Source organism: Enoplosus armatus, chromosome 5 (genome assembly GCF_043641665.1).
Source record: "Enoplosus armatus isolate fEnoArm2 chromosome 5, fEnoArm2.hap1, whole genome shotgun sequence".
NCBI classification, from domain to species: Eukaryota; Metazoa; Chordata; class Actinopteri; order Centrarchiformes; family Enoplosidae; genus Enoplosus; species Enoplosus armatus.
In genome coordinates, this window is record NC_092184.1 from 8237037 (window position 1) to 8256472 (window position 19436).

Sequence of the window (19436 nt, forward strand, 5' to 3'; positions counted from 1 at the left end):
CAGTGGGTAAAAATGTCCAACAGCAAAGTAGATTGATTCAGAAGCTGATATGTTTTTGTTATCCCTCTGTCCTTTCACATTAAGTCCAGAGTAAGTATGCAATGGTCTCACCAAAAATCTTAGCCATTTAGATTCAGTCCCGTACCCCACTTTCCCAACCAGAGGAAACAGGAAAGCACCCCAGAGATTTCCAGATACCAGAGTCTGCTGAGCCATCTCATTGACATGGAGGGATAGGCAGGATACTCACCATACAGTAAGTGGCCTCTATATACTTACATACTTACTATAAAACTATCAGTGGCGACCTACTCTATATACGGGTTAGGGTAATAAGTCAAAGGTGACGCACCCCGTCTACAGCCTCTACTTCCCGGAGGAGAAGCAGGAGTGGTGGTGGCTCTACATCGCTGACCGCCGAGATCAGACTCTCGTCTCCATGCCCTACCACGTGTGCACACTAAAAGACACAGAAGAGGTGGAGCTGAAGTTTCCAGGCCCCTCCAAAACAGGCAACTACCAATATCTGTACTCCAGAAATGAAAGGAAATAACGACCCAGGTTAGAGTCCCGACTTTCAGCTTTAAGAGTGTTAACATCTGTATTGGGTATACAGTGTAGAACTGAATAATACAAAAATAGTTGCATTTGTTGTGTGAAATACTGTGTCTGCTCTCTTTCCCTGAAGGTTAATGTTTTATTTCATAAATGTGTATTTATTTTTCTAGTGGAAGCGCTCTTCATATCAGTTGAGGTAGCTCACGCCCGATATTAAATGCTGCAGGAGATCCCAGGACAATCTAAACATCTAAACAGGTAAACGTTCATGACTATGTCAGTCACCTGACCTCAGTACAAGCCTTTCAAAGCATCACCAGGGAAGATGTCTGCTGATGTCTGTGGGTCATAGCTTTCACTTTTAACTGCAAAGAATTTGCAACCAAATATATAAATATGATTTTAAAGTTATATTAATTGCCTTGTAACTTTGGTCTCCTACAATTCATCCATTCAATTCATCTGGTGTAGATGTAAACACTATCAATTCAAGTTGTCCCTTTAACCTCGTAGTCACTGTTTCATTTAAGATACGAAGTACTTGAGTTCAGAGACAACAGAACAAAAATCTGCCACTGTCCTACCTCTTATGAACTGCACTGATTATTCATCAGTAACGATGGAGAATACAGAAACTGCAGGTCAGTTACAATAACAAAGAACATAATATAGCTGCTAAGGACTGGTCTACACTTGACCTGTTATGGTGTTATTGACGTGTATTGGCCAGAGGTAGTGTTAATGACTTGCACTACGGCTGTAGCTGCAGTGCAGGTCAATAACGCTGCTCACACAGATCAGTATTGTAGACAATGAAGTTCAAACTACTAGAAACAACATGTTTACTATTTGGCAGGTAGATATCAGCAAGGAACCTCTGATGGAGGGAGCAGATAGCTATGACTAAGATATGTTGCCATTTTCCACTTGTCTATTCATTGTCATTGTCTTTAGTTAGAATGGCAGTCATCTTTGCCGATGTCAGGATCATATGCAGGAACATCAAAAGTGCTACTCATCAGTTCACTTACGCAAGGAATAAAGGAAGAGGACATTCATAGTGCGCGACAGTAAGCAAAAGAACACTACAAGGTTTTCTAGTGAGCCATAAGTCAAACATTCCTTGACATATTTCCTTTGAATTAGCACATTTTCAAGTCAGTCTTTATGACATGTAGTCTGCTGTTCTGCTGAAGAGACTCACCAGAAAGAATGAAAGAGAAAAACAATGAAGGTCATATGTTCATGGAATGAAACTAATTAAAGGTTGGGAGTAAAAAGAAATTCTGCCTTTATTGCCCTTATTGCCTTTACAACTGACTTCTTACAAAAGTTCCTACTCCATTGGTCATTGCTTTATATCAAAGCTTTTATGAAATGATGTAAGTCACTACATTTAATCATCGCAGGTGATATTTAATTCATTCTTCATGATACATGTCTGCTCATCAGCTAACTGAGAAGGTGATATTAGACCCAGACACAGGATGAGTGGGTGGAGGAAGTTGCTCATCCTGATTGAGAGTATCAAGTCCTGGGGGTCAAGCTGGAGTTGAGCTCTCCTCGATAAACAAACAGACAGTAGACTCGAAGCAAGTTACAAGTCTTACTGGAGTGAGTACCCAATCTCTGAGGGCAAAGTGAGTACCTATAACATCAGGAACAGAACAGGACCAGCACCAAGACCACAAGCTGACCAAGATCTCCCAGGACAAAAGAGGAGCCTAGGACTCAAATCAGGATGAGCAACCCATCCTCATTGCCATCTCTGGATCTGGTATTTTGTTACAACAATATGCACACATACGTATGTCATAAAAGGAATCTCAATTCATTAAAGTTAAATATTAAAAAAACATAATCATGATATTCATATTTTATCAAAATAACAGCTGAAATTGTTTTTTTTTATTATTGTAGCATTTCTTAATTTTCTAATACAGGTCTTTTGTATCCAGATTATGTATTGTATTATGTTTAAACATGTTAATGTCCAGAAATCATAGGTAACGTCTAACATTTAGGATGCCGTATTTGCCGACTTTGATAATATAATGCTGCCACCTGCTGGGCAATGTAGACCAAGTTCAATCCAATGCCTGTAACTACTGAACATTATCTTTGTCTTCAAATCGTGTGTCCTTGTTATTTCCTTTCATCGTATAACTCTGTGTTGATCTGTTTAAGTGGTATTTCTACAGATACCGTAAATGAGTGCTTACTGTATGTAAGGAGGGCACTTTGCTAATAGAAATCACCTTTAATATATCCATAAATATATGTGAATGGATCACTTTACACTGAACCCTAGAGAAACAAAACCCACATAAAGAATTATATAAATGTTTATAAATTTCCATATTTGTCATGGGGGGGGGGGGGGTAAAAAATAAGATTCATTTTAATTTTAATTGTCAGAGTGTAATCCACAATTATGCCCAATTTATCTATCAACTAATCATTCAAAGAAAATTGGAGAGAGACTTATGTTATCTATTATTATGTTATCTATAATTCATGAGAGGAAAATCAACAGATTTCATAAACAGATATCAAGCATATTGTTGACTATGTTGTCCAATTATTAATGTGGTATCAGACCTGAAAATCCTATAATAGCCTGGAAGTAATACACAGTGGTGCCATTCGAGGAAAGAAACACCTAGGGCAAGGTGTGATCTGTGGCACATGCAGGAGTATTAAAATTGCAAATATAACTGAGGTCCTTGAGAAACTCTCAGAAAAACATAATTTGAATACTTCTTTTTGAAAAATATGCCTATTAGCTAAAAAGAGTGAGAACTCTGTTTCTCAAATTGCAGAAATGTTCTTTCTTCAATCCCAATGAGGTCCCAGGTTTCCTGAGCAACATCAACAAAAAGGTGATTTATTTATTTCAGTGTATCAAGCATGTGACTACATGCTCACAATCCTTTTGTGTGCACTAATGGATGCATTTCCATTTTTAAGTTAACACTTGTTTTCAGGAGATGTGACTTCAATGACAAGGCACCAGTCAAATACCTATGTATATTTATTCTCTAGGTCTGACCACTACCTCCCTTCAACGCCAAAATACATCTGAAAGATGTCACAACAGCCTTTTTCATTTAAGAACTGGTAAAGCTGCCCAAGGTCCATGTGATTACCTCTGTTCCCATGGGGGTCAAACACAGCCTCTTCAAAGCCTGTGAATTTGCGCAGGGAGTCTATACTTTCGACAGCCCTGCTGTCCTCGTCCTGACGATCAAGGGGAATGTCCTCTCTATGTCGAATCATGATCTTCTTCCATGTCAGAACCTTCACTCTGTGAAATGGGAAAAAGTTTGGAAAAATAATAAACCTGGTACCTCAGCAGGCTTCTGGCTGTGACATCAGCTGCTAAAAATAACAACACTCAAGATACCTGGACCAGAACTCCTCACAGGCAGATTGAGGACCTTCCACACACACAATACCAGGTTTCCCAGGCATGCTAAATCCCGACAGGCCTAGCTCCTTGGACCACTCCAGGATGTTCTTCCTCTTCGTCTTGTTGTAGATGTGGTGACTGTAAATCCACAGTCGGCTGAACACTTCCTGTAGCCGCGGAGAGGCAGACTCTTTCTTAGGAGCCAGTGCTGCTGATAAGCTCTTATTAATGAAGAGCTGCAGGTTGTCTTTCACCCAGTCCACAGCAGAGAGCACACATACTTCCCCCTGGCAGTTTTCCATGAGGTATGCGTTGAGATCTGAGTGGAGCTGTGTCTGCTGGGTCCTGCTGAGACAGGCACACCTAGGGCACGAATAAAACATGCTGTAAGAAGGATTCAGAGAAGATTCAAGGCAACTTGAAGGAGCAAAAACTTCTCATGGAAATCTTCTACAGCAGCACAAAATAACTTCAGCAGATCTTCGAGAGGCTGATAGTCTTACCAATCAATATGAATGACTACTACCAATACAATATTTTCTGAAAGCAAATTGACTTCACAATCTTAACTACTAGATCTCTATGCAAAATTGCTAGTTTAAGTTTACTCTTAGATTTTATGGTTTGTGTCAGATACTGGCCACCTAAATAAAGTGCACATCAGTATAAACGGAAATGTATATTCACACACAGGCTGCGATTCCCACTACTCATCAACAGAGATTGATGTCAACCTACCCCTTTAGCAGCTTTTATACAGAATTTCGGGAAAAAAAGGTGAATTAATGTTATTGCTTAGGAACTCCATAAAGGGATCACATACAGCAAATTGTATGCTATCAAGCATGCACATTTCTTAACCTCCAACAAGGCCATAATAGTAGAAAATAACCTCTTACTTTCTGCCCCAGTCACATAACCCCCTTTTGAACTGTGTCATTAGTAAGTTGCTCATCTAAATAATTTTCAATCATTTAACTTTCACATTAGACCACACCAATGGCACTGCTGTCATGGACTTCTTTTTGTGGCTCTTTGCAGTTCAGGCTGCTGCTTACTGCTGCAGAGTTTATAGAATGACTTTTTGACTTTTCCGATAGAATGGCAGAGTTGAAAAGTGCGTGCTTGAGTTATTAATGTCTGCTTGACATGGAAGTTTTATGAAAATGTTTCAGTATTGTAAGCTGTCAAATTGCAGGAGCTGATTTGACATTTCATAGCCAGCTCCTTATCACACATGACCTCTGAATGGAAAACCTTTTTTTGGGGGGGGGGCTACACACACACACACAACACAGATGATGTCTACTGGCCTCCCTAACAATAGATTATATGAAGATATTGTGATGCTGTTTTGCAAGATTCTGTTCCAAATTAACAATTATGTGCAGATTGTATAATCATTATAAACTAAGCAAATTACTTATTAGTTCTCGTTCTGCACATGTGAAGAATTCATCACCTTCATCACACATCAAAGGGGCATAGTGGCTTACCGGACTGTTATCTCTGGTAACACACTGGGATATTCGGATGGATAAGCACAAGACAGAGTGACGTCCGTCTGAGTGGAGCAACAAAATAAGAAAAGACAGAAAATAATGATGTTTTAAGACATATTTAAGACACAATGACATACTATGACAGTCGGTTATTCGGTTACCCTCTCAGTGCTTGCAGTGTCCAGCTTCTGTTTGATGAGAAACTGAGGTCTGGAAGGAGGAGGGTTGTTCGTTGAATCTGAGCCCTCCACATAGTCCCTGAGCTCAGCTAGTGCCAGCTGGTCTGTGATCTCCAGCTCCTCCTGGGTGGGAAACATGCTGGTCAGCAGCTCTATCTCTGCAAGCTGAGACTCAGCCCGCTCCAAGTGAGACATGCTGATAAAGGCAAACTGGAGCGTCGATCTTCACTACTGTTATACATAAACAATCACTGTTTTTGAACATCTATCTCTACATTCAAAGATATTATCGCTTTAAGTTAACGTTACTCTCATTATTCACAGCTCGTTTGACACGTTGCTTCTGTACCAGCAACTAAAATGTAACTCGCCTTAAGTCTTGTAACCTTAACAAAATATATTTAAATACGCTATATATAGAAGGACCTGAACAAGATAAAGTTAAACACCTGGACAACTTTGGTAATCGCGACACTAGCGTTGTACCGTTGCTAGTGCTATTAATCGAGCTGTGTTTCAGGTCGGACTGTTTCAAGCGACGCACACAGGAAATACACGTACCGAGCAGCAGAAACAGCGACACATTTTGTTCCTCTGTTGTCTGCATGTGTCAGCCGGGATTTTTCTGCCAAATCAGCGGAGTGTTTTTTTTGCGAATTTGAAACTTTGTAGACCCCTTTTCTTATCTGAGGGCTTGCATTTTACGGCTGCAATCAGTAAACCAAGTTAACTATGCCCGGATTTGAGAATCCATCCACACAAAGTAAACGAAACTGAAAACCCCGAAGGTTTTAGGCTCCCTTCGTGACAGTAAGTTGACTGGACCATGAGAATGGTCATGGAGTTAAACGTTGCATTGCTTGTTATTTACTTGTGGCACCGAATGTTCTAAATTGTGTCAAGCACCATTATAATCTGATGTAATGAAGCTATTAGCCAAAGCTAGCGTAACTTTAGGTAACTTAGCTAATTGTGCTTAACGTTAGGTGAAAATGGGAAAGAAAAGGGGGAAGGACAAGAGCTCCAGAGAGGACGATGACTTCGACCTGACAGGTAAATGTATCATCATTTTCATGTCATATGAATGACAACCTGTGGTAGGCCTAGGGTGACTTTCCCACATTATGTTTTTGTTTTTTTTTCATCATAGGTCCATCCTGCAGACATATTAAGAAGGGAACAGACCAAACTCTTCTAAAGAAACTCTCTGGGAATTCTGATTGGACGAGTTGCCAGGATTGTAAGCATGAAGTAAGTAAAGAAAATATCAGCACCAGCCTGCCTCAGGACCTCGAAGAGGAACAAGAAACAGCAGCTGTATGGATGTGCTTGAAATGCGGCCATAGAGTGAGTTTTTTTCAACTCATTTATCATTCAGATTTTGACAGTGTATAAAGGGACTATTTGCTAAATGGCCAGATGCATCTTTTGTACCAGGGATGTGGACGAAACTCTGAGAACCAGCATGCCATCAAACATTATGAGACTCCCCGGTCAGATCCACATTGCCTGGTGGTTAGTTTGGACAACTGGAGTGTGTGGTGAGTATGTTGCTGTGGTGTGTTAATCACAGAGGCATAAGTTGGCAGAAGTTGAAATGAGAAGCACGTGTCCTTTCTTTTTCTTTCTTTTCATGTGTTGCCAAACTTGCAGGTGTTACATATGTGATGATGAAGTCCAGTACTCCAGGACCGGACATTTGTCTCAGCTGATGACCAACCTAAAAAAGCAAACCTCTGCAGATCCTATAAAGAGACCGGAGAAAAGTAGGTCCCATTGGAAAGTATATGTTTTTGAGTTGAAGTGTATTATTGGAATTACATGTCTATATAACCATGTCCACCATGCTGTGTTTGCTTATTTAGGAGTGAAGGAGGAAGACAGCTTGTTGGAAGTTGAGCAGGAGACAGAGACCGTAAAAGCAGAGGAAAGTGAGGATAAGGAAAACAAAGAAAACAAGGACCACCAAAAGAAAAACATCAAAAAAGAGGATATTGGGAAATCACAAAAGTCTGGCACATCTGAAGACAATGGTGGTGTGTTGGTAAAGGGGCTGAGCAACCTGGGAAACACGTGTTTCTTTAATGCAGTCATTCAGGTAAGATTGTGCTTTATAGGATGCCAGTCTTGAGTTAAAATGAGAGAAGTCGTAAATTCTAGAGTTATTATTAATTGCTGTCATTGTCTTTTCCAGAGTCTCTCTCAAACACAGCTCTTAAGACAGACTCTCAACAAAGTGACAGAAGAGGAAATGAGGCTTGACATCAAACCTGTTGCCTCCTTGGATCTGGTGTGTTTCCGTTATTCTTTTCGTTTTTAACTACATATGGTAGATTTATCCTGGCTAATGTATGCACAGTTTATTACTAAAAGACTTGCTTTTATTATGATTGCAGGAGCCTATTGTAGTGCAGTTAGACCAGCCCGGATCCCTGACTTTGGCTATGTGTCAACTACTCAGTGAAATCCAGGAATCCAAGAAGGGTGTGGTAACACCTCGGGAGTTGTTCACACAAGTTTGTAAAAAGTGAGTGCGACTACAAGTTGAGGAGGAATTCAGCCTTTTAAGATGTATTTAAAATGTACTTCCTAGAATCACTGCATTAAGCGTTATCTCCTTTCTGCAGGGCTGCCAGGTTCAAAGGATTTCAGCAGCAAGATAGTCAGGAGCTGCTGCGCTACCTTCTGGATGGGATGCGAGCTGAGGAGATCAAAGTATGCGTTCAGTTTTAAACAAATCTCTATGTATCCCATTGGTGAAAGATTTACACTTGAAATGGATACTGTAGCTGTCCAAGTGGCTATGTGTTACATGGCAGTATATTGTATGGACAGCAGAACAGTACTGCAGTAAATACATTGCTTGTAAGACAGCTGATATGTATTGCACTGTGCACTTAGATTTCTTATTTCAGGCTCATTGGCACCAAATCATACTGAATTTTGTCACAAATCGAGGACATGTTATGTGTGAAATGCGAAGAATTGTGACTAAATAGCATTTTTTTCCTTTCATTGAATGACCTTAGAGATTATGCTTTCCCACAAAGCTACTCTGATGGTTTTTTTAAGAGCCCAATCAGAGGCTGAAATTATTGAGATTTTGTTTAAATGTTCTATCTTATGTCTGCAAGATCTCCTCCTAATGGTTTATCAAAAGGTTATTTTTATGATCTACATTTGAAGATTGTGTTTGTCTCTACAGAGAGTAGGCTCTGGGATTATGGAGGCATTGAAAGAATCTACAAAAAGCACAGATGGAGAGCAGCTGAAAACACTAGTTAAAGGTAAGTAACTGGGCTTTAAATTGAATTAAAATACAATCTTGGCACACCTAATAATTAAATGTGGCCCTCTGACAATGAAGTTCTGATTTCAGAGTACGAGAAAAATGGATTTCCAAAAAACTTTGTTGACCAAGTTTTTGGTGGGGAAATGACCAGCACTATAATGTGTCAGCAGTGTAAAACGGTATGTATTGTGGACAAAAACACAAGATAACCTGTCAGTGTCATGTCAATGTCAAGCTAAAAACTACTCTGCACTTACAGGTGTCTGTAGTCACAGAGATGTTTTTGGATCTTTCCCTTCCTGTTTCTGATGAGGTAAACCCCTTTATGAGTGTTTTTTTGACTATTCGTTGGGCAATTATTTGTTCATGTTTTGTTTGTGTTGCACACATGTTCCCTCTTGTGACTACATATTACAGGCATACAGAAAGAAGAACCAGAAAAAAGGAGTTCAGAACACCAGTGAGTCGAGCCAGTGCGGCAGAAACAGCCCTGCTCTGACCAATGGAAATGATGACGTCCCCAGTGGGGCCAGCAGCAAGTATCAGCAGAAGAAAGCCAAGAAGCAGGCAAAGAAGCAAGCAAAGGTACCTCACTGAACGTATATAGAGGACGTTTTCTTCTCTTTTGATGGATCATATTATATCATTGTGCAGAATAAACGAATTAGTCTGTATTGTTTCCTTTTCTTGGCCTACAGCATCAAAAGAGGCAGCAGAAGCTTGATGGTAGAGTCACTTTGGACAGTCTCACATCTCAGAGCCACACGGAGAGCGAACAGACAGATCCTACTCCAGATGCAAAGGACAATGAAACGCATGAAGAAACCTCACTGAGTGAAGGAAATCCTGCACAAATTAGTGTGTCTGAACAGGACCAGAAGAACCTTGACACGGTCCAGGACGAGAAGGAAAAAGAAGAGGATGAGGATTCAGTGACTGACTGCGACTCATCAGCTACGTCATCGGTCAGCAACCGTTTTACCGTCTTATCAGAGGAGCAGAACTGTAAGGACAGCATCTTAGATAATGACAAAATTTCTGACATGGATCAAGAAGGAGAAGATGACACACAGCTGGTGAGTGAAATGGAGAAAGTAACCCTGGATGATGCCTTCATAGAAGACTCTGATGCTGTGGAACAAGTCATGGAAAGTGAAGACGAGCCACTGGAGGCTAAAGAGTACACTGTAATAAATCAGGACCCAGAGCTGGCCTTCCACACACTGGCGACCAGGACGGCCCCTGAGAAACAGGAGTGTTCAGTACAATCATGCCTTTTTCATTTCACAGAAGTGGAAACCCTCACACAGAACAACAGCCTGCTATGTGTCACCTGCACTAAACGGCAGCCAAACAAAGACAAAGGTGGAGGTATGTGGAATTTCTCTCCATAATCATATTTTACCTACATGTTTTGTGGATTTTGTGCATTACAGTATCGCAAATCCAGTAATTCTTACAAGGCAAGAAGCCAATTAAATTGTGTATCTTCTGTCTTTTTCCTAAGGTTTTGCAACTCACTTTTCCATTCTGGGATCATTAAAGTTCATCGTCTTTATTTGTGCTTTGTTTAGGATCCAAGAAGAATATCTACACTGATGCCTTGAAGCAAATGCTGATATCTTCTCCCCCACCAGTGCTTACCCTTCATTTGAAGAGATTTCAACAGGTAAGACAGTTGAAGAAAACTTCAGCATTTTTACACCTTTGATCAATTGATTGTCAGCCATGCTGTTTTTATTCACACGGCTGTGAACCAGGTATTTAAAGAGCATGACACGTTATTTTGATCATTTTTTTGTCTTTTGTAAGGCACTGAAAGACTTCCTTTTTTGGAATTTTAATGAGAACACTTTTGTTGTTTTCCTCTAGAATGGATACAGTATTTGTAAGGTGAACAGACATGTCCAGTTCCCCCTGATACTGGATCTAGCTCCCTTTTGTGGGGTTAAATGCAAGGTAAATATCAGGATTAACAGCTTTTATTAGATATCATTACTTTTATATGCCTATTTGTAAATGTATCTTTGTTTTATTACAGTCTGAGCACTAACAAAACGTTTTTTTCCAAACAGAACGTGACAGAGGGAGATACTCAGATTTTGTACAGTTTGTATGGTATCGTAGAGCACAGTGGAACAATGAGGTCAGGTCATTACACAGGGTATGTGAAAGTACGACCTGATTCCCCGAAACCCTCATCCAACGGACTTGCAGCAGAAGGTAGGTGTACTCAGGCGTGACAATCAATTGCATAATAACTTCTTGATTCTAATATTTTAAGTATCCCCACTAACTCATGACTTCCCCTCAGGAGATGCAAAGCCACCCAGAGGATCCTGGTTCCATATCAGCGACACAAGCGTCCAGCCTGTGAGCGAGAGTAAAGTCCAGAGTTGCCAAGCCTACCTCCTCTTCTATGAAAGAATTCTTTAATTGAACTGTGCCTCACTTCTCAGGAAATCCCAGCAAACCAACCTGCTGCTGCTGCTTCAGCTCCACAGTATAACCAATCTCAAACAGTTGACTGACCTTGGCCTATTTTGTCAGTGACTCAAACTGGGCTGCGATGAAATGATATTGATTATACAGAAGGGACATTTGGCAGTGTTGACATTTTCATCACAGTGGTGTCACACAGTGTTTCAAGTGTTCAACTGGGCAGCCGTATGTTTCTCACACTTAAGGGAATATAGCCAAGTGTGCAATTAAAGTCAAGATGGACATTGAACAGTTTGTGGTATTGGATTTGTACATAACAAAAATCATCATTTGATCATTTGTAAAAACAAAAAACTAAAAAAATAATATTTATATGTCTATTTTTATTAATGTCATGTAATGAAATGCTTTAAAATGAGTACGTTTCTCCTGTCTTGTGTGCTGGCATTCTGACTTTCGCAATGAGCATGCGCAGTAAGTGCTCATAGCTTCCTCTGGTCCGAATTGTCACATGACGAGAGGAAAGTCTGGCGGCCAGAGACGTCGCTACCCAAATTTACCAATGGCAGTGATACCGAGCTGACATGGCAGGTCAGTGATCGTTTAGCCTTTTTAAAAGAATATTATAAAGTACTGTTTCAGAAGGTTTTGGTGTGTCGCCAACAACAGGAAGATATATTCGGTCGTTACACTAGTTAAAGCTAACGGTCTGGCCTAGCGTAAAGCCTTTACGTTTGGATAACATTTTCGACTATTAACGTTACGTTAATATCTTGATCAAATGTTGTCAGTCCTTCGTAACATAACGTCGTAGTCCTAACTTTGGATATTTTTCGTTACGCCTCTCCACCAGGCCCAGTTGGGTAACGTTAACTTGGCTAAACATGAGTCAGCTTTTTAAACTTGCTGCCCAAGTTAAAGTTAGCGTTAAAATTAAATCTATCGGGACTGCAGTAACGTTAACTTAATGGTCATCTAACTATTAGTTAGACAGCTGTCTGGCTAATTCTTTATCCTGATCAGTACAATTTCAACGTAATTTACTGTATTAAGCTACGTAATTTCTATTTTACTGAAGTCAGACAGAAGCACTAACGTGAGAGCATGTTGTCCCCAAATTGGAAACCGAGTCACCAGAAATAACGTACTAATAATCAGCTATTCTAATATTATAATATACTAGAATGGTTAAATTGCCTTTAATGAGAAGGTACAGTCAAATGTCTTGCGTAGGGACGGGTTATTTGACCTTTTCTGCTGTCCATAACAATATCACTGAAATAGCTTAAGTATACAGTCTGACAGTGATATAAGACTGTAAAATAAGTACATGTGGAGTGGTTTTTGTAAGTTATGTGGTGTCTCAGTAATCCCAAGAAGAACCATCTCAGGTGCCTTATTTGAAATGTTCCTCTGGACCTCAAGGTGTCACCCTCAGTAAGAAAATGTGACTGTATGTGATTGTGTAACAGTACTGCAACATTGTACCCCCTGCTAAAGACAGAATCCACTGGGGCCGCAACCAACGATTACTTCATTATCGCTTTTCTGTATTATAACGATTAATCCTTTGGTCTATAAAATGTCAGCTTGTCAACTGTGAAAACTGCCCGTCACAAGTCCAAGGTGACATCTTCAAATGTCATATTTCAATCTACCAACCGTCCAAAAACTGAAGATATTCAATTTACTATCTTAGAAAAGTGAAATAACTAGAAAAGAGTATTCACAGTCGAGAAGCAGGAACCCATGAATTGAACAAAATTATTGCTGATTTATTTTCTGTCAATAGACTAATCGAATATTGACTGATCATGGCAGCTGGTGTATTTTGACAGCTTGTTGTACTGTTTCTGTATTGTGTGTATTGTTTATTGTGATCATGATGATTTTTTGACTCCCTCTGTCACACAGGCTGAGCTTGTAAGAACTATGTCGCTCCAAGCTCCCCGGATGTCAGTGTTCACCTTTCAATCTGCAGTGCACAGCACCCATGTTCTCCAGTGTCTGAATGACCAGAGGCAGCGGGACATCCTGTGTGATGTGACTGTGGTGGTGGAAAACAGGAGTTTTCGGGCCCACTGCTCTGTCTTGGCTTCCTGCAGCGAATACTTTCACAGCAGGGTTACCAATGTCACCAGACAGAATCCCATCCTCACCTTGCCTGACGAGGTTGGTGTCCTGCTGTTTAGCTGAAGAGTTTGGGGGAAAAAATTGACACCACAAATTATTTGTTCTGTGCATGAATGTATTGTTAGTTACAATTTCACCAATATGTGCCACTGTTGAAATCAAATTAATTTCAAATTTATGAGTGACATGGTTTAGAGCACACTTATCATGACACCAATAAATTTAGACTGAAGTCCATAATCAGCACAATATTAATAATACACATTGGGCACCCTAAAACAAGGGAGCTCATCTATGAATGGCTGCCATGTTACATTACACTTAGGAAGCTGACATATCTATGCATGCAGAGTATACGTGTAAGAAAAGCCACCAAATGTTTTTGAACAAGGAAGTCCTTTTTTGTCACATGGACTACAAAGCTTTTCTTTAAGATTTGCCATGGAAAATGCAGACACTGCAATATTTATGTTTTGTCCAGCAGTAGATGACTTTGTGTAACATGACTGTTGGTCCAAATTACAGCCCTTGCAGTGTGACTCATGCCTACCCATGCATGCACATATCCCCACGTCTGTTACAGCAATAATAAAATATCTGCCCTTCAGAGAATAATAGCAGTTTTATGTTTTATGTTATAAATTTCAGGACACGTATCAAACAGTCCTACAGATTGGGACATTCTATGTTCCTTTATTAGGTGGTCACCTTTCTAGTATGGAAATGTTGTAGTAATCTATAGTGGTATTAGTAGTTTTATTGTACCTCAACAACCTGCTGTATCTCCTTTCCCCACAGGTGACCGTTGAGGGGTTTGAACCTTTGCTTCAATTTGCTTACACATCCAAGCTCCCCTTCACCAAAGAAAACATTCATGCCATTCATAGCAGTGCTGAGTTTTTAGGATTTCATAACTTGGAGTCTGCATGCTTTGACTTTCTTATCCCAAAGTTTTCTGAAGGCAAAAGAACCTCACAGGAGGTCAGGCGTAGAGCCTGTTGTCAGAGCCGGGAACCCAGTTCCAGTTTTGGCTCCAGTGTAGAGAGCAACCAACCAAAATCATTTGAGTCACACGGCTCAGTGCCTTCAAGAGGTGATGAACAAACAGACTTTCCATCACAGTGTCCTCAGAGCGCACAGGGTCAGACGAACAGCGGGGAAGAACACCTCTGCTTGGAGAACTGCGGGCCACAAATGGCTCCCTTATCTCTGGAGTTAACAGCAAATGGTGTGTGCCCCATGTTTTCTTTGCCATGCCCAGACTCTGACAAAACAGATCATCCCTCTCAGTTTTGTGAAAGAGACATTTTAGAGATAGGAGATGTGTGTAATCAAAGTGAGTTGAGTTTGGCAGACTGTGGCTTACCCTGTGATCTGTCAACCCCAGGGGATGTGAATCCTCCAGAACTCATTGAGCCAGCAGGCACCGATGTTAAACAGACTGTTGAGACGCTTGGTGCTGAAACCAACTGTAACCCCAGTTCATGTCCACTCAACACATCAGGGGCAGAAGATTGCAGTGAGTTACTAGAGCAGAGTGAGGCTGGCCTTGAACAGAGCATGGCAGGTGATCTCTTAGACCCTACTCTAACTGCTCTAAGCCATGAACAGGGATTTGGGGAGAGGAGCAGCGTCGAGAGGGAGGTGGCTGAACATCTGGCAAAGGGATTTTGGTCTGACCTATGCCCATCTCAGGCTCAACCACTCCCCCTGGATCCCACGGACCAAATCAATCTGGCAAAAGCGTCAGACTCTCATTGGCTGAAGCAGCTGGACCTGAGCTCCAGTGTAGGAGACTGTCCCTTCCTCAGGGACCTTGGGACAGGTGATGACTCGGCTCCACGTACTGACAGCCTGTCCCAGTCAGAGAAGAGCCCCTACATGTCCTCCTCGTTCAACTCTGCAGACGACTCAGACCTGGACACTGATGGAGATACTGAGGCCAACAACAAAAGAGCAGCAGAGGTGATACATAGCTGATGTTGGATTATTCATAGATGAAGATATTAAGTAAAATAAATCTAACTCTTAGGACCTGTACTCTACAGATTCAGCTCCCATTCCCAGTGGAGCAGATCTCAGCGCTGAGCCGGAGTGCCTTCCAGCAGCTTCTGAGACACCATAACCTGACTCAAGATCAGCTGGAGTTTGTCCATGATGTCCGCCGACGAAGCAAAAACCGTGTGGCTGCACAACGCTGCCGAAAGAGAAAACTAGACAGCATACACCAGCTAGAATGTGAAATCAAAAGACTAGTAAGTTGCCTTTACTATGTGTCGTATTCTCAGCATTTTGTCAAACATTGATTGAATTTACTGTCTGTCCTGAGCTATAAGTACTTTGTGACCTTTATTGACCTCTAGTGGTGATCAGTAAGTACTGCAGTAATGTGGATGGAAGTACTTTTATCTTCCTGAACAAGTTTCTGGTGCAGCCTCCACTCCTCCTTTCACCTCTTGTCCATTTGACATAACAAAAGGAAGTGTTATTTTTGCAGTAGAACTCAGTAAGCTAGGTAATTGGATCACAAATCCAAGATAATGTATTTACTCAAAAAGTAATGCTTCACAATACAAAAATGTTGTAATGAAACTGCTTTATCATATGCTTTTGGTATGAGAAGACTTTGCTACATTAGAATATGCTTGCTGCTTTACCACAGTCCTCTGCTGTTAAGTGTTAGGAAATGTACATCAATTGGAGGAGATCAGGGTTATTTCAGAAGATCAGACCAAAATGTCTACCTACTAACCACTTAACTCAAAAGCTCTGTTAGATTGGACTCTGTGTGAAGAGGACAATAGAATAACAGTTAAGGACAGCAAGTGAATGCATTTCACCCCATTCTTCCTTTAAATTACCTGGGTGTAAATTCTGTAGCACCTGTAGGTAAAAGTAAATGGTAGATTGAAGTTTACAGATTGAACAGACCAGAAAGCTTTTGAATTCTAAATACTGTAGACTGATAAAGGAACATAAATGAAAGGGTAAGAAACATGTATGAAGAAACAGAAAAAACAATGAAGACTAATGACTAAATAGGCTCCATTGAGTGACCCTTTTTTGTTCAAAAACAGGAAGATGCAATGACAAGGAGTGGAGGAAGTTGATGAGCTTTACTATCATTCTCCCTGCAGAAAAGTGAGAAAGAGCGGCTGCTGCAGGAGCAAACTGAGCTGGAGCAAAACCTGGAGGAAACGCGCCAGAGTCTGTGCGGGTTATGTAAGAGTGTCAGCATCGAGTCTGGCTCTGATCAGGACCACTTGCAGCTTCTTGCCAAGCTCTCTTCACCAGACTTCCCCATCTCCTCCCCTAGCCTTGTGGGTAAAGATGAGGAGTCCCAGATCACTATCGAAATGGTAAGTTGTTCTTCAGAGTGTGACGCAAACAAGCTGCCTGCGGGCTCAGTTCAATCTGCTGCACCAGAGTCCAGCGCACAGACAGAGGAGGCAGGTTTTCCACAGAGCTTCCCTGATCCCGCATCTCTGCTCAATGCCTGTCTGGACAAGAAGAACTTATAATTGGACTTGAATTCCATTGTCATTTCTAATCATGCAGGGCCACGGAGCAGGGGGTGGACTTTGAGTATATACTGTAATCCCCTTTTGGGAGAGATATGCTTTCCTGTGTATTTCACTGAATGATTTTCTGCCTGACAGGTGTAATATGACATATAGAAGTGTCAATTCCCTTTGCTGTATTTCTAATATCCATTTCACTGTAGTAAACACAGAATCCAGTATTCGCCATTTTGAAAGTTCAGACAATTTTCAGGTAATTTCCAAATGTTTCCAAATTGTGTAAATTTCTTAAAATTCAGTTAGTTTTTCTCAGGGAAACTCATAACCTGACTGTTTTGATGGCTAAAATAATTTGCGCTGCACACTCACCCCATTCTGCTCTGTTACACACACATACACTTACTTATGAAAATAAGATGTTTCTTTCATTTTAGGCTAATAAGTCTATCATTATAATTTTGATACATACTGTATTATTCTACCACTATGCTGTTTCTTTGATTAAATATGCACAGCATTAACAGAACTTGTTGTTACAGCTAACATAAATTCTCTACAGCATTATTTGAATGCCAGTGCATAGTTTGAATGAATAACTGTCAGCTTCCCCCGATATTTGAGGAATGGTTCCAGTGTGTCTGAAAGTGTTACAGGGGAACATAAGAAATTATGTTATTTGATGCAAAACGTGCCTTATGCAGTAGTATAGTATGAATACAGAAATATAAAGGCAATCTTTGTATATTCTTGTCTCAAGCACTGTTGCACATTAACCCAGAGCCCATATTGATGGCATTGTCTTATGTTTAGGTTTGTCTTCATGTTGAGTATTTTTTATTGAATGCTTTCATGGATTTCAGATTTAAATAAACATTTTGTTACCATTCAGTGTTTTATTTCAACTAGCAAGAAGAAAGGATACTTGTTTTGATGCACTGTACCACAGTTTGGCCAGTAGATGGAAGTACAACTCTATTTACCTCACCAGCTCTGCTGACCCTTTATTGACTGAATAGAGCACTATAGAAGTATGAATTGTTTCTTCTGCAATTAATCTGCAAGAGATTGCGCTTTCTTTTAGCTTTATGCAAGCTCACGGCTTGAAGTTGCAAAACCTTTGTAAACTGAGCTATAAACTTCAGTAAAAAAAAAGCTTGAAACCACATGTATTATTGCTGATGTCAGACTGTTCAGTCAGCATTGGTGGACATGACATAATCAACAAAGCTTAACTGATATTCAGAAAGAAAGTTGGGCCTGAGCTCCGAATGAGGGACAGGAAGCTGGGTCAGAACTACTTGCGTCACTATAAACAAAAAATTACTTTGTGGCCAAAAAGTCATGTGCTTAGTGCACATGACGCTGAGGTTTTATGAACATGGATTATGACAAAATGATGTTGGGTACTACTGCTAGCATCTAACAATATATATTATATAGATTTATAAGATCTACAGTACTGCAAAGAATCATTAGGAAAAATATAGATGGGATCAAATTAGTTATGTAAAAGGTGAAGGTACCCAGAGGCTCTGCAGACAGTAAGGTACATATGACAGGCATCCCTGCAATCCGGTTGTGCAACCTGAGTTATAAGACTCATTATCTTGTAGAAGCAAGGAAGAGGCCCTCCCAAACTAGTGAAATTAGAAACATCATGGTCCTGTAATCAATAAAAAAAATAAATACAAAGTTTAATGCTTTGTATTTCTCAAACTATAAATAATTGAGCCAACTGGAAACCTATCTGTGTTGCCTCACATGGTACTTTCACTTTTTAGAAATTAAGCACTTCATGGAATGCTTATATGTTCAAGATAATTAAAAGAAATAGGTTTGATTGAATGTGATGCTTACTTGCTCATTATTAGCCACATTCCTCACCTCGTTTATTTTTGCTGCTTATTCTTGATTCTTAACAACTAGTTAAATGGATGTGTATAAGATTTGTCTTTGCACAAGGTGCATAGATTTTCACCACATAATAGCAATCATTGTGTGACAACAATTCATCTTATAGTTGGTTGTTTACTGTGTCTGTAAGCCTGGTTCAGCTGCTGGCCTGAGTGTCAGGCTGTGAATGTCCATCCTTGAGCTGCAAAAGAAAATTAGGATAAACATTTGTTAAGGTTTAAATTTGTTGCAGTTCACAGAGCTATAATGTGAACTGACACTGGTCTGAGTGCTCCCTTTTCTGTGGAGAGGATCTTGTATCAGACTTGGCCACACAAACCAGTATTAAACAGAACAACGATTTTAGGAAAGCCCTTTTGAAATTGAAGAAGCAATTTTGTTTTGTGACAACACACACAAAAATGTCTTCTGATATGTTTTTCCTGCTTCTTTGGAGTTTGGACAGTGCTTGCCTTGTTGTTTTGTGTCCTTTCAAATAGCTAC

The 19436-nt window shown here is 40.3% G+C and overlaps 3 protein-coding genes across 3 annotated transcripts; 2 read left to right on the forward strand and 1 right to left on the reverse strand.

The window, feature by feature from the left end:
* Positions 1–3166: 3166 nt before the first annotated feature.
* rwdd2b (RWD domain containing 2B) lies at positions 3167–5850 on the reverse strand. Its single transcript, XM_070906435.1, has 4 exons — positions 5634–5850; positions 5467–5534; positions 3965–4333; positions 3167–3865 (listed from the first exon to the last, which is right to left on the reverse strand). Exons 1-4 carry the CDS (start codon positions 5844–5846, stop codon positions 3613–3615), a joined length of 903 nt encoding a protein of 300 aa, XP_070762536.1. The 5' UTR covers positions 5847–5850; the 3' UTR covers positions 3167–3612.
* Positions 5851–6349: 499 nt separating this feature from the next.
* On the forward strand, positions 6350–11691 carry usp16 (ubiquitin specific peptidase 16). Its single transcript, XM_070906033.1, has 18 exons — positions 6350–6461; positions 6638–6704; positions 6802–6998; positions 7089–7192; positions 7305–7417; positions 7517–7749; positions 7846–7941; positions 8048–8178; positions 8279–8366; positions 8857–8938; positions 9031–9122; positions 9203–9256; positions 9361–9528; positions 9642–10314; positions 10518–10612; positions 10816–10902; positions 11019–11166; positions 11258–11691. The coding sequence occupies exons 2-18, from the start codon at positions 6644–6646 to the stop codon at positions 11377–11379; spliced, it is 2544 nt and encodes an 847-aa protein (XP_070762134.1). The 5' UTR covers positions 6350–6461; positions 6638–6643; the 3' UTR covers positions 11380–11691.
* Positions 11692–11897: 206 nt separating this feature from the next.
* LOC139285635 (transcription regulator protein BACH1-like) lies at positions 11898–17885 on the forward strand. Its single transcript, XM_070906233.1, has 5 exons — positions 11898–11976; positions 13300–13557; positions 14317–15483; positions 15567–15773; positions 16656–17885. Exons 2-5 carry the CDS (start codon positions 13318–13320, stop codon positions 17037–17039), a joined length of 1998 nt encoding a protein of 665 aa, XP_070762334.1. The 5' UTR covers positions 11898–11976; positions 13300–13317; the 3' UTR covers positions 17040–17885.
* Positions 17886–19436: the final 1551 nt, after the last annotated feature.

Bases quoted from the DNA above. Each gene is read 5' to 3' on its own strand.
- rwdd2b (XM_070906435.1), bottom strand. From the start codon at position 5,846: ATGTCTCACTTGGAGCGGGCTGAGTCTCAGCTTGCAGAGATAGAGCTG. The intron at 5,535-5,633 runs GTAACCGAATAA...TGCTCCACTCAG, and splicing joins ACACTGCAAGCACTGAGAGG to ACGGACGTCACTCTGTCTTG. The intron at 4,334-5,466 runs GTAAGCCACTAT...TTCGTGCCCTAG, and splicing joins TTACCAGAGATAACAGTCCG to GTGTGCCTGTCTCAGCAGGA.
- LOC139285635 (XM_070906233.1), top strand. From the start codon at position 13,318: ATGTCGCTCCAAGCTCCCCGGATGTCAGTGTTCACCTTTCAATCTGCA. The intron at 13,558-14,316 runs GTTGGTGTCCTG...CTTTCCCCACAG, and splicing joins TCCTCACCTTGCCTGACGAG to GTGACCGTTGAGGGGTTTGA. The intron at 15,484-15,566 runs GTGATACATAGC...TGTACTCTACAG, and splicing joins ACAACAAAAGAGCAGCAGAG to ATTCAGCTCCCATTCCCAGT.
- usp16 (XM_070906033.1), top strand. From the start codon at position 6,644: ATGGGAAAGAAAAGGGGGAAGGACAAGAGCTCCAGAGAGGACGATGAC. The intron at 6,705-6,801 runs GTAAATGTATCA...TTTTCATCATAG, and splicing joins CGATGACTTCGACCTGACAG to GTCCATCCTGCAGACATATT. The intron at 9,257-9,360 runs GTAAACCCCTTT...TACATATTACAG, and splicing joins CCCTTCCTGTTTCTGATGAG to GCATACAGAAAGAAGAACCA.